This window comes from Arvicanthis niloticus, chromosome 29 (genome assembly GCF_011762505.2).
Source record: "Arvicanthis niloticus isolate mArvNil1 chromosome 29, mArvNil1.pat.X, whole genome shotgun sequence".
NCBI classification, from domain to species: Eukaryota; Metazoa; Chordata; class Mammalia; order Rodentia; family Muridae; genus Arvicanthis; species Arvicanthis niloticus.
Window position 1 is genome coordinate 3,151,624 of NC_133437.1, and position 25,883 is coordinate 3,177,506.

Genomic DNA, 25,883 nt, shown 5'->3' on the forward strand with positions numbered 1-25,883 from the left:
AAATCTAAATCCTTATTGTTCAATTCTAAGTAATGTTTCTATGTTATTTCAAATTGAGAAATTGTTTTGGCCATAGGCTTGCACAATCCCAAACTAAAATCATTATTTTGGATATCAGCTGTTTTTCTTAATTATTACATGTTGCCTTAATACATATTTATAAAATATGAGACAAGTTGTCGGGAGCCATCTAAGCCTAGCAGGTGATTCTCCAGAGATGGTTTGCTCTGGAACTGCAATGATTGAACTGTTGTAGGCAAGGCCCAAAGGGCAGAACTCAGGATTGATTTCTGATAATGATATGCCTTTCCTATCATTATTAAATTAATCTAACAATCCCTGGACATTAGCCCACCCTATTGGACATATTTTCTGCAGATCAACAAAGATGTACTATCTTGTAGTGATGCTATACAGACAAATAGATGGTTTCTTAATTCTTAATAATGATGCTATAATAATTCCTAAAATTATTCTAATAACTATTAAGCCCTTTATAATGAAGACGGCAGTTAAGCCTTTGTGTAATATGAAAGCTGTAATTGGGACTTTGTAAGTCTTCACGTGTCACAAGCTAATTGCCCTAGATGGAAAGCAAGCATAAAGATTTACTATTTAGGAATATATTCCTTTGTGCCATAAAACAGTTAACTAAAGGTTGAAAGAGGAAGGAATTATTTATTGTAGGTGCAAGAACAGAAGATAAAATATTGATTAGGTTTATCTAAATAAAACTTCAATGTTTCATTAGACATAAGAATTATTTTTGTTGTATTTTATATAAAGATAAGGGAAGAAGGAATATGTTTTGGTGGAGGTGTCATCAGTGTGGGGAAAGGAGGTGTCTCCATGGGCCCATGATGAGGTATCTCTTCCCCCTGAGGGACCAGCCACAGTATAGCATAGAATCGAGTTTATTCAGGGCATGGGGAGGAGAGATGAGAAAGTAGGGGAGAGAGAGGAAGGGAGAGAGAGAGACAGAGACAGAGAGAGAGAGACAGAGAGAGAGAGAAGAGAGAGTAGGGAAGCAGAGGCTGACTATGAGCACTCAGAAAGGGACGAGAGGACAGAGTGAAAGCAAGAAGGAGAGAGAGAGAGAGAGAGAGAGAGAGAGAGAGAGAGAGAGAGAGAGAGAGAGGGAGGAGGGGGCAAACAGCCCCTTTTATAGTGAGTCAGGCACACCTGGCTGTTGCCAGGTAACTGTTGGGTGGAGCCTAGACAAAATGCTAACAGTTTTAGATTCTCAATGAACCTGTTGATCTAGTGACAGATCATGAATGAAAACACATGTAAACATCTCTGTTGCAAACTTCTTATTCAATTTATGATTTGAACTTACGTTTAAACTTCTGATAAACTTTTGATATTTGGAATACCATGTGATCATGCTTCCTGGGAAAGTACAAAATGAGAAACTATGACTTGAATAAGCAGAACACAGAATGCAGAAAGAAAATTAGAAACTAAAGCAGAAGGTAGAGGGCAGAAGAAGAACGAGGAGAGAGTAGAAGTAAAATAGAAGCTTTACAGAGATGAGAGCTGAGCAGATGAAGAATAGAGCAGAATTAAGTAGGCAGGAAGAGAAAAAGAGAATGAGAAGGAGCTGCAGGGAGAGTAGAAGGCAGCAGGCAGGCTTTTATAGTAATGAGACTGGTTTCTTAATTCATTTAGCAATGAAACGTAAGAAGCTTTTACTTCATGCAATAACGGTTGAGGCTTATTTTTCATCCAAAATGAATGAGTTCTTTCTGTGCTGGTGCTTGCTCAATGAAACCTGCTTTTGGAGGTTTTTGTCCTTTCCACAAAATACATGTACCATATATAAACACAGGTGTGTGTGTGTGTGTGTGTGTGTGTGTGTGTGTGTAAGTATTGTTTTATTTATAAAAAGATAAGGGAGAGAGAATATGTTTGGTGTATGTAGTCAGGTATGGGGGAAGGGCCCATGCTGAGGCAACCCTTCCCCCTGAGACACTAGTATAGCATAGAAGCATAGAATAATGTTTATTCAGGGCATGAGGAGGGGAGTTGAGAAGATAGTAGAGATGGAAAGAGAGAGAGAGAGAGAGAGAGAGAGAGAGAGACAGAGAGAGAGAGAGAGAGAGAGAGAGAGAGAGAGAGAGAGAGAGAATAGAAGCTGGCCATGAGCACTTGGAAAGAGAGGGGGGAAGGGAATAGGGAGAGAAGGGGAAAGGAGCTAGAGAACAGAGTGGGAAGCAAGAAGCCAAGAGCAAGAGAGAGCAGAGAGGACGAGCAGCCCCTTTTATAGTGAGTCAGGCATACTTAGCCCAGGTAACTGTGGGGCAGATCTTAGACAAAATGCTAACAAGTATGATACACAACGAGAGTGTATGAAGATTTATGAGTGTATGTGCAGGAATGTATGTGTGTTTATACGTATTTTCCCTTTTGTTAGTGTGACTCTCTTCTCCTAGTTCAATAAAAGTTTCCTTGCTCCAAGCATCCTGCTCTCCTGGCCATTAAGGATTCCAGGCAAGAGAAAAAGAAGCCTCAACAGCTAATCCTTTACTTAGTCCCCTGCATAAACAACACATGTTAATTCCCCAGAGACCTGCAGCTTCTGGCATCAGAGTAACTTAGTAAGACTTAAGTTTTCTAGTCCTTAATAAGCACAGAATATTAAAGTAAGACTTAAGTGTATAATCAAGCACAGAGATTTATAAAGTAAGCAAGAGTTAAGTGTTCTGTGCTAATCAAGCACAGACATTTATAAAGTAAATAAGAGAGAGACAAAGAGTTAAGTTTCCTCAGCTCTTAATGAAGCATAGAACAACAAAAAGGAAAGGTTTTGTTTTTTTTTTTTTTTTTTTTTTTTTTTTTTTTAAGCAGAAAACAGTAAGATAGAGTTAAGTAGTAAAATAAACCATAGAGAGTAAAAGAAAAAAGAAGCCAGCAGTTATCAGTCACAGAATAAGCAAGAAAGTGTTAAGTCCCAAGAAGCCGTCAGCTTCAGCATCCAGCATAGTTAGAAAGTCACAAGGCCAGAGATTGTCAATGTTTTGACCTGCATCCATCCAACATCTGTGCCCATTTTAGCTCCTTCCCCTAATGCCGTCAAAGGGCACCCGACAGCAAATTACGTTTTATACACTTTCTCTTCTCACACTTTTCTGTTTATTTTAAATATATCCCTGCTCAATAAGAAGCTATAAAACTAAGACCTTCATTCAGTTGCCGGGCTTAGATATATGGAAAACAGCTGGACTTCACCCTGTGAGTTTACAGATCATGGAAAGGGATTCAGAGAACTTTGAATAGTGTTATTTCTTTCAGCAACTTTCTAGAACCTCATAATGTGAAGAAATTTACCCAATGAGCTCGAGCACCTCCGTGGGCATGCAGCTTACTGGATGAATTGAATACAATGGCAGTATTTTGATAACAACAGAAACTGTACTAAGAAAAATAAAAAGAGTAAAAATTTTCTTAATGAATTATTGATTAAGATAATTTTGGAATTATGTACTCAATGACTACTCCTAATCTAAATGTTTCATATCACAGGTCCACAGATGTCACCTTAACTCTGAAAGACCCCCATTATCCCGACCATGATCTTGGAATCATTTTGCTGTCAGTCACCCTTACGCCTAAGGAAGGTGAACCCAGGGATGTGGTAAGTCTCCCTGATCCCTGGGCACAGTAAAAGTTCTTTTTGGTCCTACTTGCTCATGTGCTCAGAGTCCCCTTGGGATACAGAAGTAATAATAAAGAAGAGATGCACAGGGAATTCTAGCCTGTTCTTGGTTTCTGTGAGTATCCTGTATATCACTCATCCATGCTTATTGTGTCTTCATCTCAAATTCCCTGACCCACGCTCCAGATCAGAACCTCTTGTTGTAAATAAATAGATTTTTTTACCCCCTTTATAGTTTTAGCAATCAATTTCAGGCATGTTATAATGTAGTCAAATATTAGTATTCTTTCAGGGAATACACTGATTAGTGAATTGAATATTTGGAATTTCACATGGAGATATCCAAGACTATTTTGACTGTATTGCCAAATAGGTCATGACAAGGAAAATAAGGTGAAATTATAACAGAGTTTCTGCTCTCTGGTGTTTGTTTACTGGATAAGTGTGGCCTCTTCATGTTCTCGGTGGGTTTCCATAGTGATAATTTCCATATCTCCGCACTAGCTGTTTATACTCACTTGTACACCATGCTGCTATGAGAGATAAACCAGGGCTGCAGAGGAAGTGTGACTTCCACACTATTGAAGAAACCTGAACAAATATCAGGTGTGATCCATATCAGTATGCGTGTCAGTATACTTTCTGCCACAACTTGCCAGAGATAGTTTGTTAGACTCAATATTAATTTTTACACCTGGAAAATACTATAGCTTGGACACCTTTTTGTAGTAGATAAAATTGTTAGAGATTACCCCAAATACTCTTTCTGTAACACTTATATTCCTTAAATTTTAAATCACCAAAAAAAAATTATCACTTTAAGGAGAATTTCTTTCAGTCCTTAAAAATTAAACAATTGTTATATAAGTCCATGTATGTTACTTAAAAACCTTATGTGTAGGAAAATCTTTCTACATAGTACCTGCTGCGAGAACACAGTGTGGCTGAGTGTACATAGCACCAGCTGTAGGTGGAGTGTGGTGTGGTGCAGATAAGTACTCATGTGCGTTTGGAGGGGCACCTGAGGGAAAGCTTGTTCAAATAATCCTATCACTTACAGAGTAAGCCCATCAGTTAGAAGTCACCAGTAGCACAAACCAGGAAGTAAATTCTAGATTTCCAGTCCATAATTAGGAGAACATTTAAAATTTTTCATTTTGTACTTTATTTAAATAATTCATGTGCTCACAAGAAGCCTATGGTAAGGCAGCTCCTGTGCTGATATTTAAGACACATTAGAAATTGTGTCCAGTGATTCACTGAGAGAAACAGAAAATGACAACTAGTTTAGTGTTATGAAATGAAGACAAACTTATAAGACAACAAAACCAGGAAATTTGTTCCTATTTGTGTGGGTCTAAGAATCTTTAAGGAAGTCAAGTCAATGCTGAGGTAAGAAATAAAATAAGAACCAAAAGGAAGCAAGCTCAGGAAGAGGAAGGAGCACACACAAAGACCCCATGGCCAAAGAAGGAGAGAGAGAGAGAGAGAGAGAGAGAGAGAGAGAGAGAGAGAGAGAGAGAGAGAGAGAGAAACATGCTGCATGCTACAATGTCGAAGAGAGATGCCTAAACTGTGGAGGGCCTGTTGTCCATGGTAAGATTTGTGAACTTTATGCAAATATCAATGAGGAATTATGGCAAGGTCTGCAAAGGGAAAATGACATGATTGTATTTGCCTGGGGGAAAAAACCTTCTCTCATACATTGTAGAAAATGCTTTAAAGGGATGAGGATGGCTGCATGGAGACAGATTAGGAGACTTGAAACCTATCGAAAGGTGATGAGGCTCTAAGTAGGAGACCTCAAACATGATGTGGAAGGGGATTGGCAGGTTTGCCTGTAAGAGGATAAAACGAGTCAAGAAAGTGTGGTGATACACTAATCCTGTGTTTGTTTTCTTGCTAATTTAATTCAGGGCAGCACTTCATAGATGAAAATAACTACCTCAAAGTCCTGTGTATCACCAGACCACCCTGCAAATTTGGTAATTTGCAGAATTACCGAAGACTTAGTTGATGTGGTTGCTGGTCTGGTTATTTGGGAGATTTGATAATGGATAGAAAAGAATACTTTCTAAGGATCAACCTGAGAGCTTAAGGGATAGAATTAGTCACCAAGATAACAAAGTAACTATTGAGTTCCTCTGACTGAGAGGGAAGTGTGAGCATTGACAAGGATACTTCTCACATTACTTATTTTCCACAGTCCTTGAGAAGACCTCCCTCGACAGGCTCAAATTGACATCACAGGCACAATATATTTCTAATTAGAAAAAAAATAGCAAACAAGAGGTGACCATCGGTGACTTCTTACATATGAATGAGAAGGAAATCAAATGAGTATGGAAAAGTTATTTGTCAAAATACCATTTAATTTGTCTCCTTTTCCTTCCTCTTCATTGTTTATGTCCAGTCAAATTCACCTTTGACACAAAGATTTTCTCCCAAAAACTGTCATGTTATTACCATAACTCAAATTACTTTGACTCAGGGATGTCCTTGCTGTCAGGTGTTCCTCATTCACAGCCTTACTCCAGGACTTCTATGTTCAGAGCCTGCATCTGTGCTGGATCGTTCTATTGCCCATGTAGGAGATGGCGCATCCTTCAATGCTGTTATCAATCCCCCCTAGTCCTTCTTCTCCTTAGAGAAACAAATGACTCAGGCAGAGCTAAGGAATACCTCTAGAGATGACCAGGTCAGTCATGGCTAGGAGCACTCCTGTACTTCTCATGCTGAACTTGGTCACACCCAAGGCGGGAGAGAGGACAGTGAGCCCAGTGGCTATCCTAGCTATCCTCATGGTTGTAATCAACAGCAATTAGGTGCTTAGCAGTAGAGGAGCAAGTTAGGATGCACAGACAACTAAAATACGGAAAATGGAAAATTCTACTCGGATCTGGTATTCCAGCTACTCTAATATCCTATAATATATAGAAATATGAGTTTCTAAGTATTCCTATAAATATAGAAATGTTTGAGGGTTTGCTTTCTATTTGGCCTATTTTATTTGTTCTATTGATGCCTTTTCAAACTCTTTATATCAGTTATGTTTATCGATAGTACTTTCTAAAATTTGAGATTCTGAACAAAATCACAAGTCAACATCTATTTTTTTTTTAAAGAATTACAATGGAATAAGTAGCCAGCTCCAAAGAGTATGAAGCCCTATCCTTTACATCAATGCAGATGGAACTGAACAATAAATTAGATAAAGAGCACATAATCAATCAACAAAGTTCATCTCATAGGACTGGGTGGTAGATTGCTGATTACATGAAAATGGAACCAACTGATGGGGGAAAAGGATGGGCAAATATTGTTCAATGAGTAGGATACAGTTTGAGGCAAGTACTTTGGATGTGCTGGTACACAGTAGGATGACTACAGAGACCAATAACATACTAAATATTTTAGAGGGAAAAGAGAAAGGATTTTATGTATTTCCACTAAATGGTAAATGCTTGCAGAGATAGATATGCTGATTTGAGCAATGATGCATACATGTTATATAAGCATCCAGGGTTTATAAACACATGTAATTTATATAAGAATTTAAAAGAAAAAAAAATGCTTTTCATTTCTCCCAAAGTTCTTTAAGTCCCTTATCCCCTTAACAATTCAGTGATCTACATCTATTCCTACAATATTTACAAACCAACAGCAGCATTCCAACAGACATTATATGTTCTCTCATTTATAACTTCCAGTCGCACAAACTCCTCCACAGTTCACCCTTCAGGCCCAACCATCACCAGTGTCATCTCTGTTGCTGAAAGTATGCCTTTATTTCAGCTAACCTCCAACCTATATGCTTTTCTCGGGAAGAAGGGTGTATGTATATGGTGCATTTATTACTATCTGTTATATATAATAGAATATGTGTAAGTCTGCAAAATGTTCTTGTGAAGACACCTCTCAAAACCTAGTCTAGCACCCTATATCTAGTGGATGTTTAATTTCTTATAAGGAGGAAGTATTGTCATGTTGATTTTATTCTAAGTTTAATATTGAAATACTTGAAGTTGTTACAAATACCTTTATATCATGATTAAATAATGGTCTAATTTCCTTTGGTAGAATCTTAAAATTAGTGTTTTAATGATTGCTCTATTACTCTTCTCAGAGACTCTGACTACATGACATATTCTTTTCTTCCTTGGGTAATATACCTAGTATTAGCAAAGTATGATCTGGGACACATTTGACATTTCTTGTTTAAGAATAATCAGAGATCTAATGTATCTTCAACTTTAATTTTCCTATTGTAAATATAGATCATGCCACTGCTGTGGAAATGGAATGATGAACTTTCACAAATTGCCCAGGAACAACTTTTATTCAGAAAAAATTCAAACTAAAATATTAGTGATGGAATGTGTCATAGCCTTTGTCGCATCCCTGGAGGGGACCAGGGGGCGGTTGCTCCTCCATACACAATAACACGAGAGGAAAATGTCTGTTCTCTTTGCTTATTATCTCAGAAATAATTTAGTTTAGGCTTTTGGGATAGAGGCTTTAGGTCAACAACCACACATTTATTATCTCTATGTTTATAAAACTTTGCTAAATATTTTACATGAATTAAAAGGGAAAATTGATGAGATGAGTTTCCAAAGCCTTAACAAGTATGTCCCAATAATCAAGTAGGGAATAGAATATTAACAATAATACAGTGTGATAAAACTAGGCACAGAAGAACTGGAAGTCCATGTGATTTAGTGTTAAAAAGCACTAAGATTTCATTTATTTTGTGAGTTCCATTTGCACCATTACATAGTGACAGTGCACTCCATGAATAATGCAGCTGAGATAATTTTTTTTGTATGGATTGTCACTTCTAAGAATCAGCCAAACTAAAGAATAGGTTGAATAACCTATTGTCCTACTTACTAGGACTCTGATAACACAACATCTAATTACAGCAATTGAAGATGTGTAGAAGGACAACGAGCAAATGTATTTCATCATTGTCAATATTAAAATCTTCTGCATTGAGTACATGATTGAGTGTATTTTTTAAAATTTCCAGATATGAACATATATGTATATTTCTACTTGTGAGTCTTCAGCATTGTGTGTACAAGAAACAAAAGCCTCCATGGCACCATGTGGCTGTACTGCATGGCACAACTGTTGTTTCTGTTTTGACTGCATGGCCTGTCTTGAATCTGAAAAAGTGTGTAATGCATACATTTGTGTCCCGTGGTATTTTTGTTTGACAGTGTGTTTGAGTTCTTTCTGGCTCTTTTCTTAGCAGAGTTCAATACACAGCTTTCTTCATTGGAGAATTTGTGACATAAAAGTGAGTTAATTTGTGTTACACACTCTCTTAGATAACATAGATCTACAGATTGCTTGAATAAGGTTGAAAATTGGAAAGTCCTCAGAAACATGTGAATTGATACTAATGTGGCCTTGTCTGAGTTAAAAACAATTTTTATACTTTGGTTTAATTTTGATATGTCTTATAACTTTTATACAATGTTTGAAGACATATCTAGTTATGAACTGTTAAACATGTACATTTTATAAGATACTATGTATACTATCTGTTCTGTGCTTTTTAAATGTATATTAGCAGGATAATCTAAACATAAAATCATAACAACAAAAGGAAGTTAAAAATTATATTTTAAGTCTTTTAGAAGCAATTGCTTCTACAGTCCTATCATTGGCCATATTCTTATGCCACTTATCCTTATGTGGCTTCAAGAAAGGCTGAGTTGCTAATAAAGAACTGGAAAGACTGGCACCCTCAAACCCTAACTCATATGTTTCTCAGCTGAAGTTACAATCATGGAGCAAAATATAAACCTTGCATTTCTAAAATGTACTTGGTCTTTTATCCTTAACATCACCCAAACAGCCCATCTTCTTTAGTAGCTTGTAAAGATGGCAATGTCAGTAGTTAGTTTATTAAGTTCATTTATTTTTTAACTTTTCTACTGGACTACTTAATTGAGGTATTTTTTTTTTTAGCCGAAGTCTATCCTTCTTAATGTACCCACCCCCTTGATAGCCTAAGACTTCTTTCAGAATGGATTTTATAGGATCCTTAGATGTTTAATGATGCTAACAAATGACCACTAGCTAAGACATTTTAAACTTTTCTCTTTATTCTAATTGACTTCACTCTTTTTTGACTCAAAATATTGTCTTCAAATTGCCATGTTCAAATACGTTGACACTCTATTTTCTGAGGAAGTTGAACCTTTGTTATTGAACTCTTGACTGGGGGCTCTTGTGGATACACCTAACTGCTGGAGAGTTTTGTTGCAGATGACCACCAATCATATGAAGGTGGTGATTGTGTTATTATTATTAGTGATCATCAGGTTATGATAATAATCACCATGTAACATCAATATCAAGTGTTTATTTAGTGTCTACAATGTCTATCTCTTTAATCTAGTGGTTGAATGTATTGCTTCAAAATGAATTGTACCTTAGCACTTAGAAAAAATTAGCTTTCTTGTAGCCTTTTTTTTTCTCGTAGTCTTAATAACAGGACTTTGCTGTTTCCTGAGTCTGCTGGAAACCAGGGAGTGGGATTTTATAACATTTGGAAATCTGTAACTCCCTCATGTTTTGGTCAATGGACTTTATGAAGACAAAATTAGAAGAAATGTAGCACTGTCTTTGGGAATGTTATGATTCTTCTATTTTCTATTCTAAAGTTGCTACATAATTCTCTTCCCTCCTTCCATTCCCTCCCCATTAGGTCAAAGATGGTGTGACGTTATGTGAAAGTACTTTCTATCCTCTATTTTTATCAGGCATGAATGCTTTCTAGAGTGGATCTTCTTCATAAGGAGTTCTGATGAAAGTGACGGCATTGATGCAGTTCCCTAACATAGACAGAGCAAGTTTTTCCTTAAATATTCCCCACTTTCCTTGTCATCTGTCTTAAAGACAATCATAAGACATGGTAGGACAAAGAGGAAGGTTTGCGTCTAGGTACTTAAAGGGAAATGCTTAATAGTAAATAGAAGAATTATTTAAATTTGAGGGAGGTTTAATGCTTTACTTTATGCAAAAGCAAGAGACCAATGATGTTAAGCACTCATACAACTCTCCAGAAGGTTAAGTAAAGCATTTAGCCAAACTGACCTCTCACTATCACTTAAACAGTATATTATAGAGAGTACATTTTAGTAAAAAAAAAAAAATTAACTAGCCTTTTCTGAGTTGGAAACATTATAGACAACCATACAGTTAATAATTAACTAAATGCATAAGTGTTTCTAAAATGTGGCCAAAGCAACAGCTTTGGATGTAGGTTGAAGTGTATTCTAAATCCTCACCTCCAAATGGGACAATTTCATGAAACTCAATTTGTACTTCTAATTCAGAATTAACTAACTCCAATTACAAGCCATCCATTATATTTAAAATACACGGTGTCATTTCCTCATACAAAGAATAATGCATGTGAACTCTCACCAGAAAGGCTGCTTGAATGTTAAACTCTCTCTCTCTCTCTCTCTCTCTCTCTCTCTCTCTCTCTCTCTCTCTCTCTCTCTAATGCATATATGTATGTGAAGCAGTCTCCTCTTGTCTAGTTGTTGCTGGAAATGGTTTTTTTTTTTTTTTTTTTTTATTAAAAGGACCGATTAATATTACACTTCCCCTTAAAAACAATGGCTGTTCTGTTCAGGTCTGGATGAAAGATAATGAAATGCTTTATTTCATTTACAGACAATGCTAATGAGGAAGAGTTGGAAAAGATCCAGTAAGGTAATTCTTAGCATGTGATCTTCAGCTTTCCTTGTTGAGAAGACTGTTAGCTGCTTTTCCAAATCTGTCTCATCCCCTTCCAAGCTGTACCACAAAGTTTCATCATTGCTAGCTGCTCTTTTTTTCCTCCCCATAATCTTTAATCAAATCATGCGATGCTTTCTAAGTCAATAGAAACCTCACTGGTCCCGAGCACTCAGACCATTCTCCTACTGCTCTCCAGTCACTCTCCAGCCTCATTCGCAGTATCCAGTCTCTACTATGTGCACAACAGGGTCTACAAAATCACTCTGCTCCAGAATGGAAGTGATTTACTGAGGCAGGGACAACTCTAGAGGGCCATGAAACATTCTGTTTTGTTTTGTTTTGTTTCATAGAAAATTGAGTATGGGCTTTCTAAACTCACAAGTCCTTTTGTCATGGCACTTTGAGGACAGTTCTCCCTCAGTACCTCATATGACTTCCAGAACAAGAGGCATGGAGGCTCCAGGAATATCCTGAGCTTTCTATATACCTCTTAAAATAAGTAAGGCACATACTAAGCTTTTAGTACCTTTGTTAATGGCACCACTCTTGAACATAAATATCAAGATGAAACTGAACTTTAATATGACTATGCTTTCAAACAAATCAGATTTCCTTGGTAAAATGACATTTATTCAAATTTTTACTTAAAAGGTCAATATTGCTTTTAATAGTTCTGATTTTTTTAGACCCTGGAACACTGGCAATCTTTCTTCCATTCTGATCAAATCATGCTGTTACTTAAGTTGTTATTCAACTTCATCATTTTCCTTTTCTTTGGGAATTAAGAAAATATATATAATAAGTATTGTTTTAGATTTTCTATGGTGTCTTAATCTGGTTTGTGATGTATTTCTTATGTAAAGTAAGCTACTTTTAAGTTCTTACACTGCTGATAGCCAAGAGATAATTTATCAAAAGACCAGGACTCAAAAGGCACATATTGGAGAAAGTTGCTGAATATTTTTGAGAATGCACTGTGGTCTCATTAAGCAAAATAAAGCTTCAAAGACTTTGAAAGAAATGTTGTATTGTTTGTCTTTGTAACTGTGTTTTACAATTAATAATATATTAAAAGATTGGTGATTTTAAAATATACATAAGATTTTCCTCATCCTGTGTTTCTATGATGATATATTTGTGTAAAACCCTGCTAACCTATGAACAGTTAGCAGCATTACCTCTTTCAAATGAGTTTAAACAGGCTGGATATTATAAAGTATTTGGCACAAATTAGTATGAATAATCTATTTTCTTGGAATATGACAGAGAGAATAGAAGTGTTGTTTTTGACTGTGTATATTGATAGGCACCTGAGATTTCAGCACTTAAAAGGCTGAAGGAAGAAAGTAAAAGGCCAGCATGGGCTGAAGAGGAAGACCCATTCTAACATAATTCAGGTAGATAGGTAGATAGGTAGGTAGGTAGATCGTTAGATAGATAAATAGATAGATAGATGATAGAGTCTAAGACATTCAATTTCTTTAAAATAATCTTAATGATAAAGTACAAATAAATCCATATAATTTCCTTGAATCTACACAAATTTAAATGAATAATAAATATATTATTTCCATTATTTTATACTTAAAATTCTTAGTGGTTTATAATTAATTATTAATTTAAACTTTGAAAGTTTGCCACTAGAGATGCAAAATGCCTGTGTCTAATTCAGCACTCTCTTGAGTATTTGACAGGTTATATTTTGTACAAGTGTTAATATTAGGCTAAGGGTTTTTTTTCATTTTTTATTTGATATTTTATTTATTTACATTTCAGATGTTCTTCCCTTTCTCTATCCCCCCTTCCCCCCCCCCATTAACTCCCTATCCCATCCCTCCTCCTCTACTAAGGGATTTTAAAAATTTTGTATATTTTTATAGAAATTCAAATGTCAACTGAGTTAGAATCAGTTCACTCATTTCATTTGTTTTTTTTTTTCTTATGAGAATATAATGAGTACTTGGTAATTCATTCAAATTTTTACTATGCCCTAAAACATTTCATATTCATTAGATACTGTTATATTTGAAAAGTCCATGGAAAACTTTACATTTCTAGTTATTACTTACTTCATTGGTCTTTACACATCCCCAAATTGATACCATCACTGAATCCATTCCTCCAGTGAGCTGCTTCTGAGAACTAAGGGGGGTAAGTGTTCAGGGTAGGTGAGTTTAGGATATGTTGCTGCCTTACTGAAATATACTCTCCTTCTAACTCTTCCCCTTAAAATCTGTATCTTAGTAAGGAGAATTCTGCTTTTGTTTTTAAAAAGAATATGCTTGAACTATACTTAAATACAAATATTGATATTTTTAGTAGTTAGTTATTTTTATATTTTGTACTATGTTCACCATTGTATTTTCCTATAGATAAAGATCATTCTCTTCTCTGCAGTCTCAGTTTACACAAATGAAATCCCTTTTCCTCAGCAGGTCTTTAGTATGAAGCTTGTCTTTGAGTACCAAGGGTGCCAAAAAAAAGAAAGAAAAGAAAAATCTGAGAGTCAAACGTTCCCAGTAAAGATTTGCACATAGCCAGACATTGCTATTTACAGTTATCTGTGGCTCAGAGCTTTTCGGCCTTGTCTTGGTTTCTTTCAGAAATAATCTAAATACAGATATAGACAGGAGAGTAATAAGCTGATCAACCTTTTGTCATGCAAACATCTCCCTTATATAAAAAGTGAAATAGCTCATAGAGTTTCCCATCATCTAAATATCCACTGGTCATTTCAGTATCTTTATTTTATGGGTTTTTTTGTGTGTGGGGGGGTGGGGGGAGTTGAGGAACTAGCAATACAATAGATGCAAATAGTCAAGAACATGCAAGACAATAAACACAAATAGTCAAAAAACAAGCAAGTCAATCAACAAAGTCCAGTGATCATTGTTTCTTGGGGCTTATCAAAATGACCAAAATATCTGAGCCTACTTACCTGTCCTAGTCCAAAGTTATTTTCATGCCTGAAGCCTACTTCTTTGTTCTAGCCTAATATTTAGATTCGTGCCTGAAATTACTTCTTTGTTCTAGCCTAATGTCAGATTCCTGCCAGGCAGCCCCAAAAGCTCTCCACATCTCCCCCTTTTTATTTAATAAACAAGACTGGCCTGTCTTAGGTTGTTCTGCCAAGAATGCCTTCCTTACTCATTGTGGGATATGCATTATCAAAAGCAATGCACTTCTGTCTTAGGTTGGTAAGGCTCTGTGCAGAATCTTACCAATCCTTGGCTTGCCAGCTTTTTAAATTTATAACTCTGTCTGAAGGTCCATTTTTAATTTAAAGCCATGTACTTTGGCTGCCAACATATTGATGTTGCTAATGACAAGCTTTAGCACAACAAGCAGGAATAAAAGTATTCCCAGGACAAAAGGGGCTGGCATGATCAAGCTATATATGCCATTCTTGAAGCTTGACCAAAATGGAAAAACTGACCTCAGGCCATGAGTAATTTTATCAGCAGTATTTGTAGCATCAAAGCTCAGCAGAGCAGCATTCTTTAAATTTATAATATCACTATGCAAAGTTAAAACATCCAGAGAGGTGTTAGAATTATGCCAAATGCCCTGCAAGTGTCTTTAAACTTTTTCCTAATTATAATGACTATCATTATAAATTTTAGAAGTAACACAAATCCGTTGGTATTTGACATGACACTCAAGATGGCTTCTGACTCTTAAACTCTGAACCTCCTTCCAATAATTTGAATAGGATAAAGAGCATCAATCCATTGTTCCAAACACCTATCTAAATCCTCTTGTACACTCAATACATTAGTAAGATTTTTGTGATGAGTTTTTAATTCATGTTTGACTAACACAGATTTGCCTGTAATAAATTCTCTCATGGAAATATCTGTGCTACTCACATGTTGTGAGACAGTTTTTAGTATTGAAGAATAAAGCCATGTTCCTGAGGACATAGGCATCACAAATGTTGTTTAAGAAAAGTTTCTTTATCTTTGTGAGTACAGCTGTTATCACATTATAACAAGTAGGAAAAATGTACCTACATGGACCTGTGCAGAGCAATATGTAGAAATATGGGCCAGATTTTAATTGAATACAAATCAGTAAATAGTAAATCCTGAAATATCTTCTTTTCTGGGTACTGTAACATCCACCTATACTCATGTCTACCAACTCCACTTTCCATCATGCCCAGTGTAAATTCTCTATTACAATTATCCGGAATACACGTGTTATTTTAAGAAGAAAAGAAAACCAGTGTCTTCCTAAACTCAGACAAGTAGGTAATTATCCAGGTCAAAGAACTACATTTATGTGACAAAATACATTTTTCCAGAGAAATTTTAATGCTTTGAGTTGTTCAGTACTTTATTTTTTAGAAGAAGCCTATCATTGATAATTCATTTAAGGTTAAATTATTCATCAAGAAAATTCTATGAGGTTAAAAGATGTATATTATATGGTCAAACCAAAAAATGAAAATGAAATAGTGAAATAACTGTCTCTCTCATGTGGGTTGAAGTTTATTCAGTGCTGCATGTACCCATGTTCTAACCCAGAAGAGAGAGTTTATAGTTTATCTGTGGTTAGTATGTATAATAATAAGCAAGGTACTGCTAGGCTTTGTGGATAAGGTGGAATCATGGTTTCAAGTCAGCTACACTGCAAGAGCTTATCTTATGTAAAAATCATACATGTTCTCAATAAATTACTTCAATTATCTAAAAAATATTATGGCAGTGGCCTCACCTCTACCTGAATTGCTAATGACAGTTGATGACTTCTGAGTGAGATTCACTTTTCTTAGTGTACATGGCTTCTGATAGGTTGCCCATAACCCAGTGACTGGCCACACACTTGCATATATGGCCAACAGTAAGTGGAATTTATGAGATATTATGTAAAAAATCAAACAAGCAAACCAAAAACAAGACAATTAGTTAGAAAGGACATTTGTTGGTGGGTTCTGGGAGCAGCTGAATGTAGGAAGTTGGTGGGAGTTCATAATGATCAAAATACATTGCTGCATATGTGAAATTTTCAAGGAATAAAACAAATTTCAAGGAATAAAACAAAAAATATTTAAAAGAAAAGAAAATTACAGTGTAATCATATAAAGATATACATGTCAAAATCTTAACTAACAATTTTTTATTTTTTTCTTTAAGATTTTGATCTTTGGATAACATAATATATAATATAATATATAATTATATATAACATAGTATATAATTATATATAACATATAATATAATTATATATAATATAATATATAATATATAACATATTATATATAATATATTATATAATGTATAATATAATATATAATAATTTAATATTGTAGATTATTGTGGTGATATCTCATTACTATATCTGTTATTTGACAGTCTACATCTCTTTTATCAATATATCTTCTTATAAAGATTTTATTATAATCACTTAGCATGATCTTAATGAAACATGAAACACTTTATCCATTGGTTGAATGAAGAAATTTTAATAAGACTTCTGGCAAAGATATCTTTAATTTAAACTAGGGAACATTGAGCACTGTAAAACTGCAGAGCATAGTTAAACTGGCACCTTGCATGACATATTAAAAATGCACCAGTGACTTGTAAATGCTTTAAGTAAGGGGGCAGAAACAGATGAACACATTTTCAAGTATCACACATAGTTGGACATAATGAAAAAGATACTAGTTAACTACTATCAGCTTCTCTACTAAGACCTCATATGCTGATAAACAGGTGATTTTAAAGAAGAAGACCAAGTTATAAAAATGACAACTATTGGTAGGAGACTCACCTGTGAGTGAGTAATGTTTTTAAGGAAGCAAACATTTATTTAAAATTTTTACTTAGGCAAAATTTTTATTCCCAACTCTTTTTAGAAATATTATAAAATAATATTCAGAATTGATTGTTCTGAGATTTTAAAATGCAACAGTAAGCAAATGGTGAACAGCAATAAAGAGTATAAGCTATTATACAGCATGTATTTGGAAATTGGTTGTTAGATTTACTGTTTATTTTATAAATATATATTAGCATATTTGATTATTCTTCAAAGTACATGGTTAGATCTTATATTGAAATGATTTCTTTGATGTCTTTACAATATTTTATCATAGGCATAAAATTAGATTTTATGTACATTAATTCATAATGGTAGAGATTTGCTATAACCATGACATTATATTTATTTGAGTGCTTTTGTGGCTCTTTCTCGAGTAAATGTGGATGATCTAGTATAAAGTCAAGGAATAAAATGTAATCCTGAGCACAAGATGGAACCAAACAAGCTTGCATCTCAAGTCTAAGATGTTTATTACATGATTGCCAATTGACCTTTGCTTCATGGATGTGTCAACAGAATGCCAACCAGTTTCCCCATGATCCTTCCTGAGCTGATTAAAGAGGGGAAATTAATACAGCAGATTAATGGAGTAGAAAGTTGCCACATAGATATGTGTTACATCATAATAGAAGGTGATAAGTTTGTAGGTAGGTGGATGGATAGACAGATGGACAGATGGTAGATAGAAAGATAGATGTTAGATAGAAAAATGGATTTATTCATTTTAAGTACTTTAAATACTCAAATAATTCATATTTTATAAGGACTTTATTTACAAAAGCTTAGTTGACATGGTTACTCAAACACTTAGTCAATATTCTATATTTTATTATTTATTTGTTTGTTTGTTTATTTATTTTGGCTAAGATGGAAGCATCTTTTTTTTGACCAGGAAGCTTTGTGCAACTGATTTGCATATGAAATATTTTTTTCTGATTTTCATGATTTTTCTGACCAGGAAGCTTTGTGCAACTGATTTGCATATGAAATATTTTTTTCAGTCACTTAAATGCCCAAAATAGCACCTATGAGAAGAAATTGTGCTTGTAGATATTAAGACAGGTTCACATAATCTAGATGGCTGACTTGACTCTAACCCTTGAATTTTCGGGTTACAGATCCAAATTAATTTTTTATGATTATTTTGATTTTTGAAGGGTTCCCACATTATAAAATAAATTATGCCTTTTTAAAAGATTTATTTATTTCATGTAGAGTATACTATAGCTGTACTTCTTCAGACACAGCAGTAGATAGCATCAAATCTCCTTATAGGTGGTTGTAGGCCACCACCTGGGAGGTTGCTGGGAATTGAACTCAGGAACTCTATAAAAGCAGCTAGTGCTTTTAACATCTGAGCCATTTCTCCAGCTCTTGAGCTTAAAAACTGTATACTGATCTAATTTTAAAATGTCACTTTAGATAAAAGATTGCTTATTAATCCTCACTCCGATAACAAAATTTTAAGAAGTTTTTTCGTGATTTATTTTATGTACAGTTTGAAAATTAGCATCACAGTTATTTTTTTAAGGAAAACATGCACTTTACTTTCATTTTATAAAAAAACTGTATTTTTTTATTTTAAAAATATAATTTTTACATTTGCAGTTTTATTTTTCATCTTTGAGGAGAAATTTACTTATAGTGCAAAAATACTTAGAAGGAAAAATAGACTAACTCCTTGTAATGTTTACAATGGTTCTTGATAAGATGATAAATGAGAAATCTCAATAGAAGCAGTTCAACCATTATCACTCAGGATAATTCTGATGACTGTCTTTTACTGTTTGTTCCGTTTTTTTCCACGTAGATTTATAATTTATCTCTTTCCTAATGCTGCTTTCCCTTGCTTTGCGGTCTCTTGTCTTGGTGGACACCGAAGTGCTGTTTCTCCAGAGTTCACAATGGGTTTGTTCTCTCCAAATTAAACTCTGTATTTTCATTTAGAACTCGTCATCACCACAGCATTTTGTTGTTACTGCTGCCGCGATTGTTACTGAGGTCATGCTTATTATTCTGATTGTTGTTATTTTTATTGTTGCATTTATTGTTTTTATTGTTATTATTTTTTACTGTTATTAGTGTTGACAATTATTTTTGTCGCTCTTAACGTTGTTGCTGTTATCATTATTTTTTGTTATTGTTTTTGTTGGTATTGTTGTTACAATATTATTAACTACTCCTGGGTTGGTCTATTGTAAATTTCATATTAATTCAGAGCAATAAGTGGCACTAGAAGCCACATGGAAATTAAACTGTTTCACTTGAAATAAAGGCCAAAATTTACATAAGAATGTGGGTTGTAAAATGAACTATAAATTGTAGCTGATGAGTGATAGAAATAACTAGGCATGGCATAAAAAGTAGAGCCTGGGGACTAGGCTGGGTCTAAGTATATCGAGTAGGTTTGATTTTCAATCCTAAGTCTTCAGCATTAAAATACCCTAACTATCAAATTTATGAATACCTTTTTTTCTTTGTATACTAAGCCAAAAACAACTAAGTAAACACTTCTGCTTTTAGCTGAGGAAGACTAGAAAGTTTAATCTTAGTACAGCTTCAGTCGGTCACATGACACTACCTAAAACTTTATATAACTTAATGCTACTTTGAAATATTTGCTTTGTGGTAGATTTAAGGATAAATCTTTCACCTCCATTTAGTTAACACATGCCTTAAGACTGAAACTTACTTGGATATATAATTTTTGATACTACCTCAACTTATATAGTGTAAAACTACTTATACAGTTAGGGTCCAAGACTTCATTGTTCAAATATGATATTGCAATGTGATACATAACATGTGTTTCACATGCTCATCAACTGATCATTGTCTTAAATATTTATAAATCAAAGTGAGGAGAAATAACCATTAAAACGAAAGCATTCAACTTCTCTAAAATCCAGAAGATTCTTTAAGTTAAATAATAAGATAATGAGCAAAAGAGATAGTTCAAGGATAAAAGCACTTTCCTCTAGGCCTTATGACCAGATATCAATTCCTAAGTCTTGCAAGATGACAGGAAAATACTGACTCCTGACACAACACACACACACTAAATAAATAAATAAATAAATAAATAAATAAATAAATAATTGATCTGCAATATAAGATTTATCATAATCTTTTTATTGATTTTTTTAAATTTATTTTTTATTGGATATTTTATTTACATTTGAGATGCCATCCCCTTTCCCCATTTCCCTTCCCTAGAAAACCCCTATCCCATCCCCCCTTCTACTTTTTGCTTTTATACATTTTTGTAAATGTTAATCAAAGGCTTTATAAGTTTGGTAATGCTCAATAACAAGATGCCCATACAATCAGAAGTGTAACCCAATACCCAACCTAGAAATATCAACTATCTTTGACTGGCGGAGACACATGAACATCTGCCTCCATGTCCTCCATGCCTCCTGTCCTTCTCCTCCTCCTCTCCCTCTCTTTACTCCTCCTACATATGACCATTCCTGTTAAAAGAATAATTTTCTCTCAAAATACAATTAGATCATAACTATACCAATTTGTGTTGGGGGCCAACTTTTAGCAGAAAGCGGCTATCAGCTATGCAGCCATCTTGAGCCATATACCATGACATGTGACTTGGATTACAATAGCCTACAACAGCTGAGCACACTCCGATAATCTTGGTTTAGATACCTTGAGATTAAAGGTGCATGAGATTAAAGGTGTGTGAGATTAAAGGTGTGTGATTTAAGAGTGACCTAGAGATCAGATTTAGAGACAAGACCTAAGGGCATGATTATAGGTGTGCCTTAGAGGCGTGACTTAGAAGTGAGACATATAAAAGGATAGAGGCAGACAGAGAAAGTAACAGATTACTTGACATTAGGTAGAAGACACTTGGCTCTAGAGAGAACCAGACACAGCAGAGAGAAGACAGGTAGCAGGCACTTGGAAGAGAACTTGGAAGAAGTAACTTGGAACTTGGAGGGACTAGGAGCTAGGCACTAGGCACTAGGAACTCAAGACTTAGGACTTAGACTGAAGAATAAATGGGATTGAATTACACTCTGTCTGGTCTGCATTCTTCAAGTCTGTCCTCACTCTCACTCTTGCTGAACCCCGACTGGAGCGGCAGCTTGGGCCGGGATACAGTGGCCGCCCAAATGTGGGTCGGCCTGGGCCTCAACATTTTGCTCGGGATGAGACATTTCTTTGGCCGCCCGAACGTGGGGCTAGTGTGGACCCCAACAAATTTGTGTCAGTAAGGTACAAGATAGACAAAATACCCAGTCCATCATTTTGTTGACTAAACAGAACGTGTCATCTCTCCTAACTAAAAGGCTTAGTTCTGAACCTGGCTTTTTTCTTGGCTTCAGAATGAATGTCAGCTAAAAACCATCCTCTCAAATCTTTTCTCTCAAAGTAAAATAGCCAGGATTAGCTATGAGATTATAAGTCTTCAACCCCATCAGAAATCCAGAATGACTGAGTTAACTGAAATTATGGGAAGCACAAAGCATAGCTTCTAAAACTTAGCCAATTTATAGAGACCACTGAACACCTGGACAGTCCCTATACTACAAAACATTGGAGCATCTGATCTTCAGCCTTCTGGCCCAGGATCATCTGACAGACATAGTGATGCAGAATTATTAAAGGCTGATTACTCTGTCTTGGCAGATATAATCAGCCAACTATTCCACAAGTGTGTCCTTTTCTGGACAGTAATTTGTCTGTAGATGGAAAGAGGCAATTCTTGCCTAGTGGCTGTCTCACCACAACTGGAGTAACTCCGAAGAGTTACCCAATTTCTTCTTAGAATACAAGACAGGAAGCTGTCAGGAGCAGACAGGTCTCTAATCAAAATGAACATTAATACAGAAATGTTTGTAACATCAATTCTGTGGACTTCTGACTTTTTGAAAACCAATTATCCATGTAAGGCAATCTGGACTGTTGCCTGTTAACTCCTCTCAGCTATTTCTAAACAAAAATATAGAGAACACCCTAACAATAAACTCAGAGCCATGAATTTGCAATAGGCCCTTAACTTACAGGCTAACCATCTCAAATCAGTTAGAAAAGTTAAAGAAGGACTGGGTCTAAGCCTTGTATTCCTAAATGTGTTATACAGGCACAATGCTTATGACAGTAACAATATTAATCTCACTTTTATATCAATAAGAAGCTCATACCAATGAAAACCTTAAATTTGAAATCAAAGTAAATTTTGTACCATTTAAGAAATTATAACTGCATCTTCATAACAATTATACGTATTTCTACCAGTAGGTTATGGCTATGCAATAAATCCTAGCTATTTCTCCCCATTCCAACAAAACCACTTTTTCTTGAAAGATGACAGGAAAATACTGACTCCTGACACAACACACATATACACACTAAGTATATAAATAAATAAATAAATAAATAAATAAATAAGGATTGATATGCAACATAAGATTTATCATAATCTTTTAAAAATATGGTATCAAGAAAGATGGTAGTTGAAATGTAAGTGTACTTTTTAAAGGATTTTTTTGGTTGCTTAGATTCTACTGTGATAGAGTGTCACATGAAAACTATAAAATGTAAATATAAACAAATAATCCTTTATAACTAATTTTGTGCTATTTTAGATGGAAAATCTTTTTCTGGTGATTTCTGCCATGAGCAGTGCAGTTTGGCAAATCATAACTTGTTGTGTTAGGAAATACATTTGTGAAGCATTTCTGTCTAATTTTCATTATTCAATTTGATAAAAACTCAAAAACATATTTGTTAAACTTATTTTCTAATTTATGTTTTCATGTTTGGTAAAACTAAGGCTTTAACTAAATACTACTTGGTTATTTCTTATTGATATTTATTGTTCCTTGTACATAAATATAAGATGCTGGACCACTATAATCTTAGTTGTTATCACAAAATAACAGTAAAAATAGCATTGTGAGATTTCTTCCTCTTCATGATGTCAGGACTGAACTATCCTAAAACTCTTATCAATAACCCATGACTTCATTATACCTGATACTCGGGATCAGAATATAAAACTGTATAGTTCAAAGTCAAAGTAATGTAAACCTGTTTCAAACGTAATTAGGGCTGATGATGTAGCTTAGAACTCAAATTAATGAAATAAATTGCATTGCATTTATTGTATCATACTAGGGAACTTAAGAAATTTTGAACAGAATTGAACTAGATATATGTTTTATCAGTAAGATGTCTGCTTCTGTATTTTCAAACAACCTCTTGGACTATGATTAGCACATTTGTTTTGCCAAAAGAAACAATATCTACTTCATTTTAAATCTTTCAGTGTGTTTCACTACTTATGTTTTCTGTCATGAAACATCAGACTGAGGGATATTAATGAGCATTAAGAACAAAGAGGTAAGTGTGCACTAAAATACAGAAGTCTCCTCCCACTTTGTCTTCACCACTATAGGTAATGAGAAGACAGAGTGCTGTAGTCAGAGAAGAACATATACTTTCCTAATACGTAACATGTCTGGATGTACAATTCTTGCCTTTCAGTTTACATTGATTTGCTTTGTTTAGATTTTGATAATAATTAAGTATTTTTGAAAACATCTCAAAATTTAGCTAAATATTTGTTTGTTTTTAGGAACTCTCAGAAAATGAAGTGTTTGGATCCCACTTCTCTGTGCAGTCTTTCTTTTGGAGGGTAATGTTAAAATACTTCAACATTAATATTCACGAGTTTTTGTTCTGGATAGTTATTTGGAGAATTGAATGTAAACTCAGAATGCGGGCTCTTAAATCTGCATCTGATAGATAGATGTTTTCACTTTCCTTCTTTACTGACTTAATTTGAAGCCATCTCATCAAGTCCTCTATTTCTTTGCTTTAAAAATACTGAGAATCTTGTAGTTTTGAAAGCATGCCTTTGAATCTGTTTTTTTTCAGGGACAAGTTTCTTCAGGTTTTAAGCACTACAGCTACAGACCCCCTTCCAGGAATATATGGTTCACTATAGAAAGTGAATAGAGGTTCTTTGTTTCACTCTGGAAGATGGGCTGCTTTTCTGCTCCATTTCTGTTCATAAAAAGTATACTCTTATTAAAGTGACCATAAACAACATATCTAAGAGATATTCAGAAAAGTCATTGCTATTTCTTTTATTACAGAGATCACAAACAACATGACTAGCATATCTACAGCAAATACCCATTAGTATTTCTTTGAAAGATATGAGGCTTTTTCAACATTAAGTCTCCTTTTGATTTGAATGAAAATAATATAAAATTTTCACAGGATTTGCTTGAAATACCATCAGAATTTAATCTTTTGCGAGTTCATCACGAGCTTTGTTATCCACTTGTGTCTCTTCCGTAACTGCACTATGTGCAACATTTAGTTACTAGTTTATTGTTAGTATCCTCTAATACTATCCCTGTAAGCCTGTGCCCAAAGCATCAACATGAAACTTCCAGAAGCTCTTCTCTCATGCCCAGGACTATGTCTCATCTCAGTGAGATTTTTTTAAATCTGTCTATGCTGTTATTTCCCAAACCTTTGGGTTTCATTTCTATCTTCTATTCTCCATCTTTAATTCTGAACTTATTAACTTTGTCCTTCCTGCTGCTATTTAAGTGGATTTTTTTTTAAAATCACAAAACAGGATTCCATTCTCACCCTTTATATTAACTGTCCATGATGCTTACACTGCAGACTATGTCACCTCACTGATCTGGGGCAAGGTTACAAATCAGTATGTGAGTAGGGCTGTGCTTCTTTGGGGACTGTTTTCTCCTAGATTTCTGGAGCTTTTTGATGGTGATATCATTCTAGACCTCACACAACATTCTCTCTATGTGTTTATCTCTGTGTCTAAATTTTCTTTCATTAAAAAAAACATTTAGCCCATGATTTTTGTAGCAGTAGACATTGCAGTGAATTTGTTACATTCTTAAATCTTTGCTGTTTTCCTTTCTTGGTTTCAAAGTATTGGTATTTAAAAAGTGCATTTTCCCTTCAAAATTTTAAGATTTGTGGCAGTGTCTCTTCAGCAGATGTTGAGTTCTATGTTAACTTAGGCAATGACCAGTGAGCCACTCTAAGCCTCATCTACTCATCCCTGTCTGCTCCAACACATGCATCATTTTGCAGCCTTTTATTGTTGTGAGCTTGTATGAGTGACTAAAGTATGCTGCTTCCTTCCTGTTGTCCTTACTGAAGCTGCCTTGACTAAAATTACTCTGTACATTTCCCAAAATAATCATTGTTCCTCTTCTGTGCTCATGTATGGTCCAGGAATATAGAGGCTGGCCTCTTTTGAATCCTTAAATGGAATAAGACTTTGCTTATATGAGAGCAGACTTTGGGACACTCACCGTGTTGAGTTTGTTTTCTGTGATGCAAACACGGAAAAGTAATTTAAAGTCAAGATGCACCGCTAGAACCAACTCTGTAATTGCTGCCTCTTTCATGTTCTGTCCAAGAGGATCTTTCAGCATCCTTTTGTGTTGTTCTTCCCCAATTAGTTTTCCACTTACCGGTGCTTTCTGTTTGCTTCTGTTCTTTCTTCTCTTAATGTTCCTCAATAACATCCCTTCATTTCTTGGAGTATCTGATTTCAGAACAACAAGCATGTAGGTTTAAATAATAGCTTTTTGGCACCCAGGATGATGTC

The 25,883-nt window shown here is 34.8% G+C and overlaps 1 protein-coding gene across 9 annotated transcripts in view; it reads left to right on the top strand.

Annotated features, from left to right (window-relative positions):
- Mctp1 (multiple C2 and transmembrane domain containing 1) overlaps positions 1-25,883 on the top strand; it is a 550,355-nt gene that overhangs the window by 297,919 nt on the left and 226,553 nt on the right. For 4 of the 9 annotated variants that reach the window (XM_076927041.1, XM_076927044.1, XM_076927048.1 and 1 more), the window contains exons 5-6: positions 3,526-3,637; positions 11,360-11,398. In XM_076927041.1, the coding sequence (XP_076783156.1) occupies positions 3,526-3,637; positions 11,360-11,398 (151 nt within the window). Of the gene's footprint in view, positions 1-3,525; positions 3,638-8,915; positions 8,964-11,359; positions 11,399-23,855; positions 23,916-25,883 lie in introns of all 9 variants that reach the window. The other 5 variants (XM_076927043.1, XM_076927047.1, XM_076927046.1 and 2 more) reach the window with 3 other exon arrangements.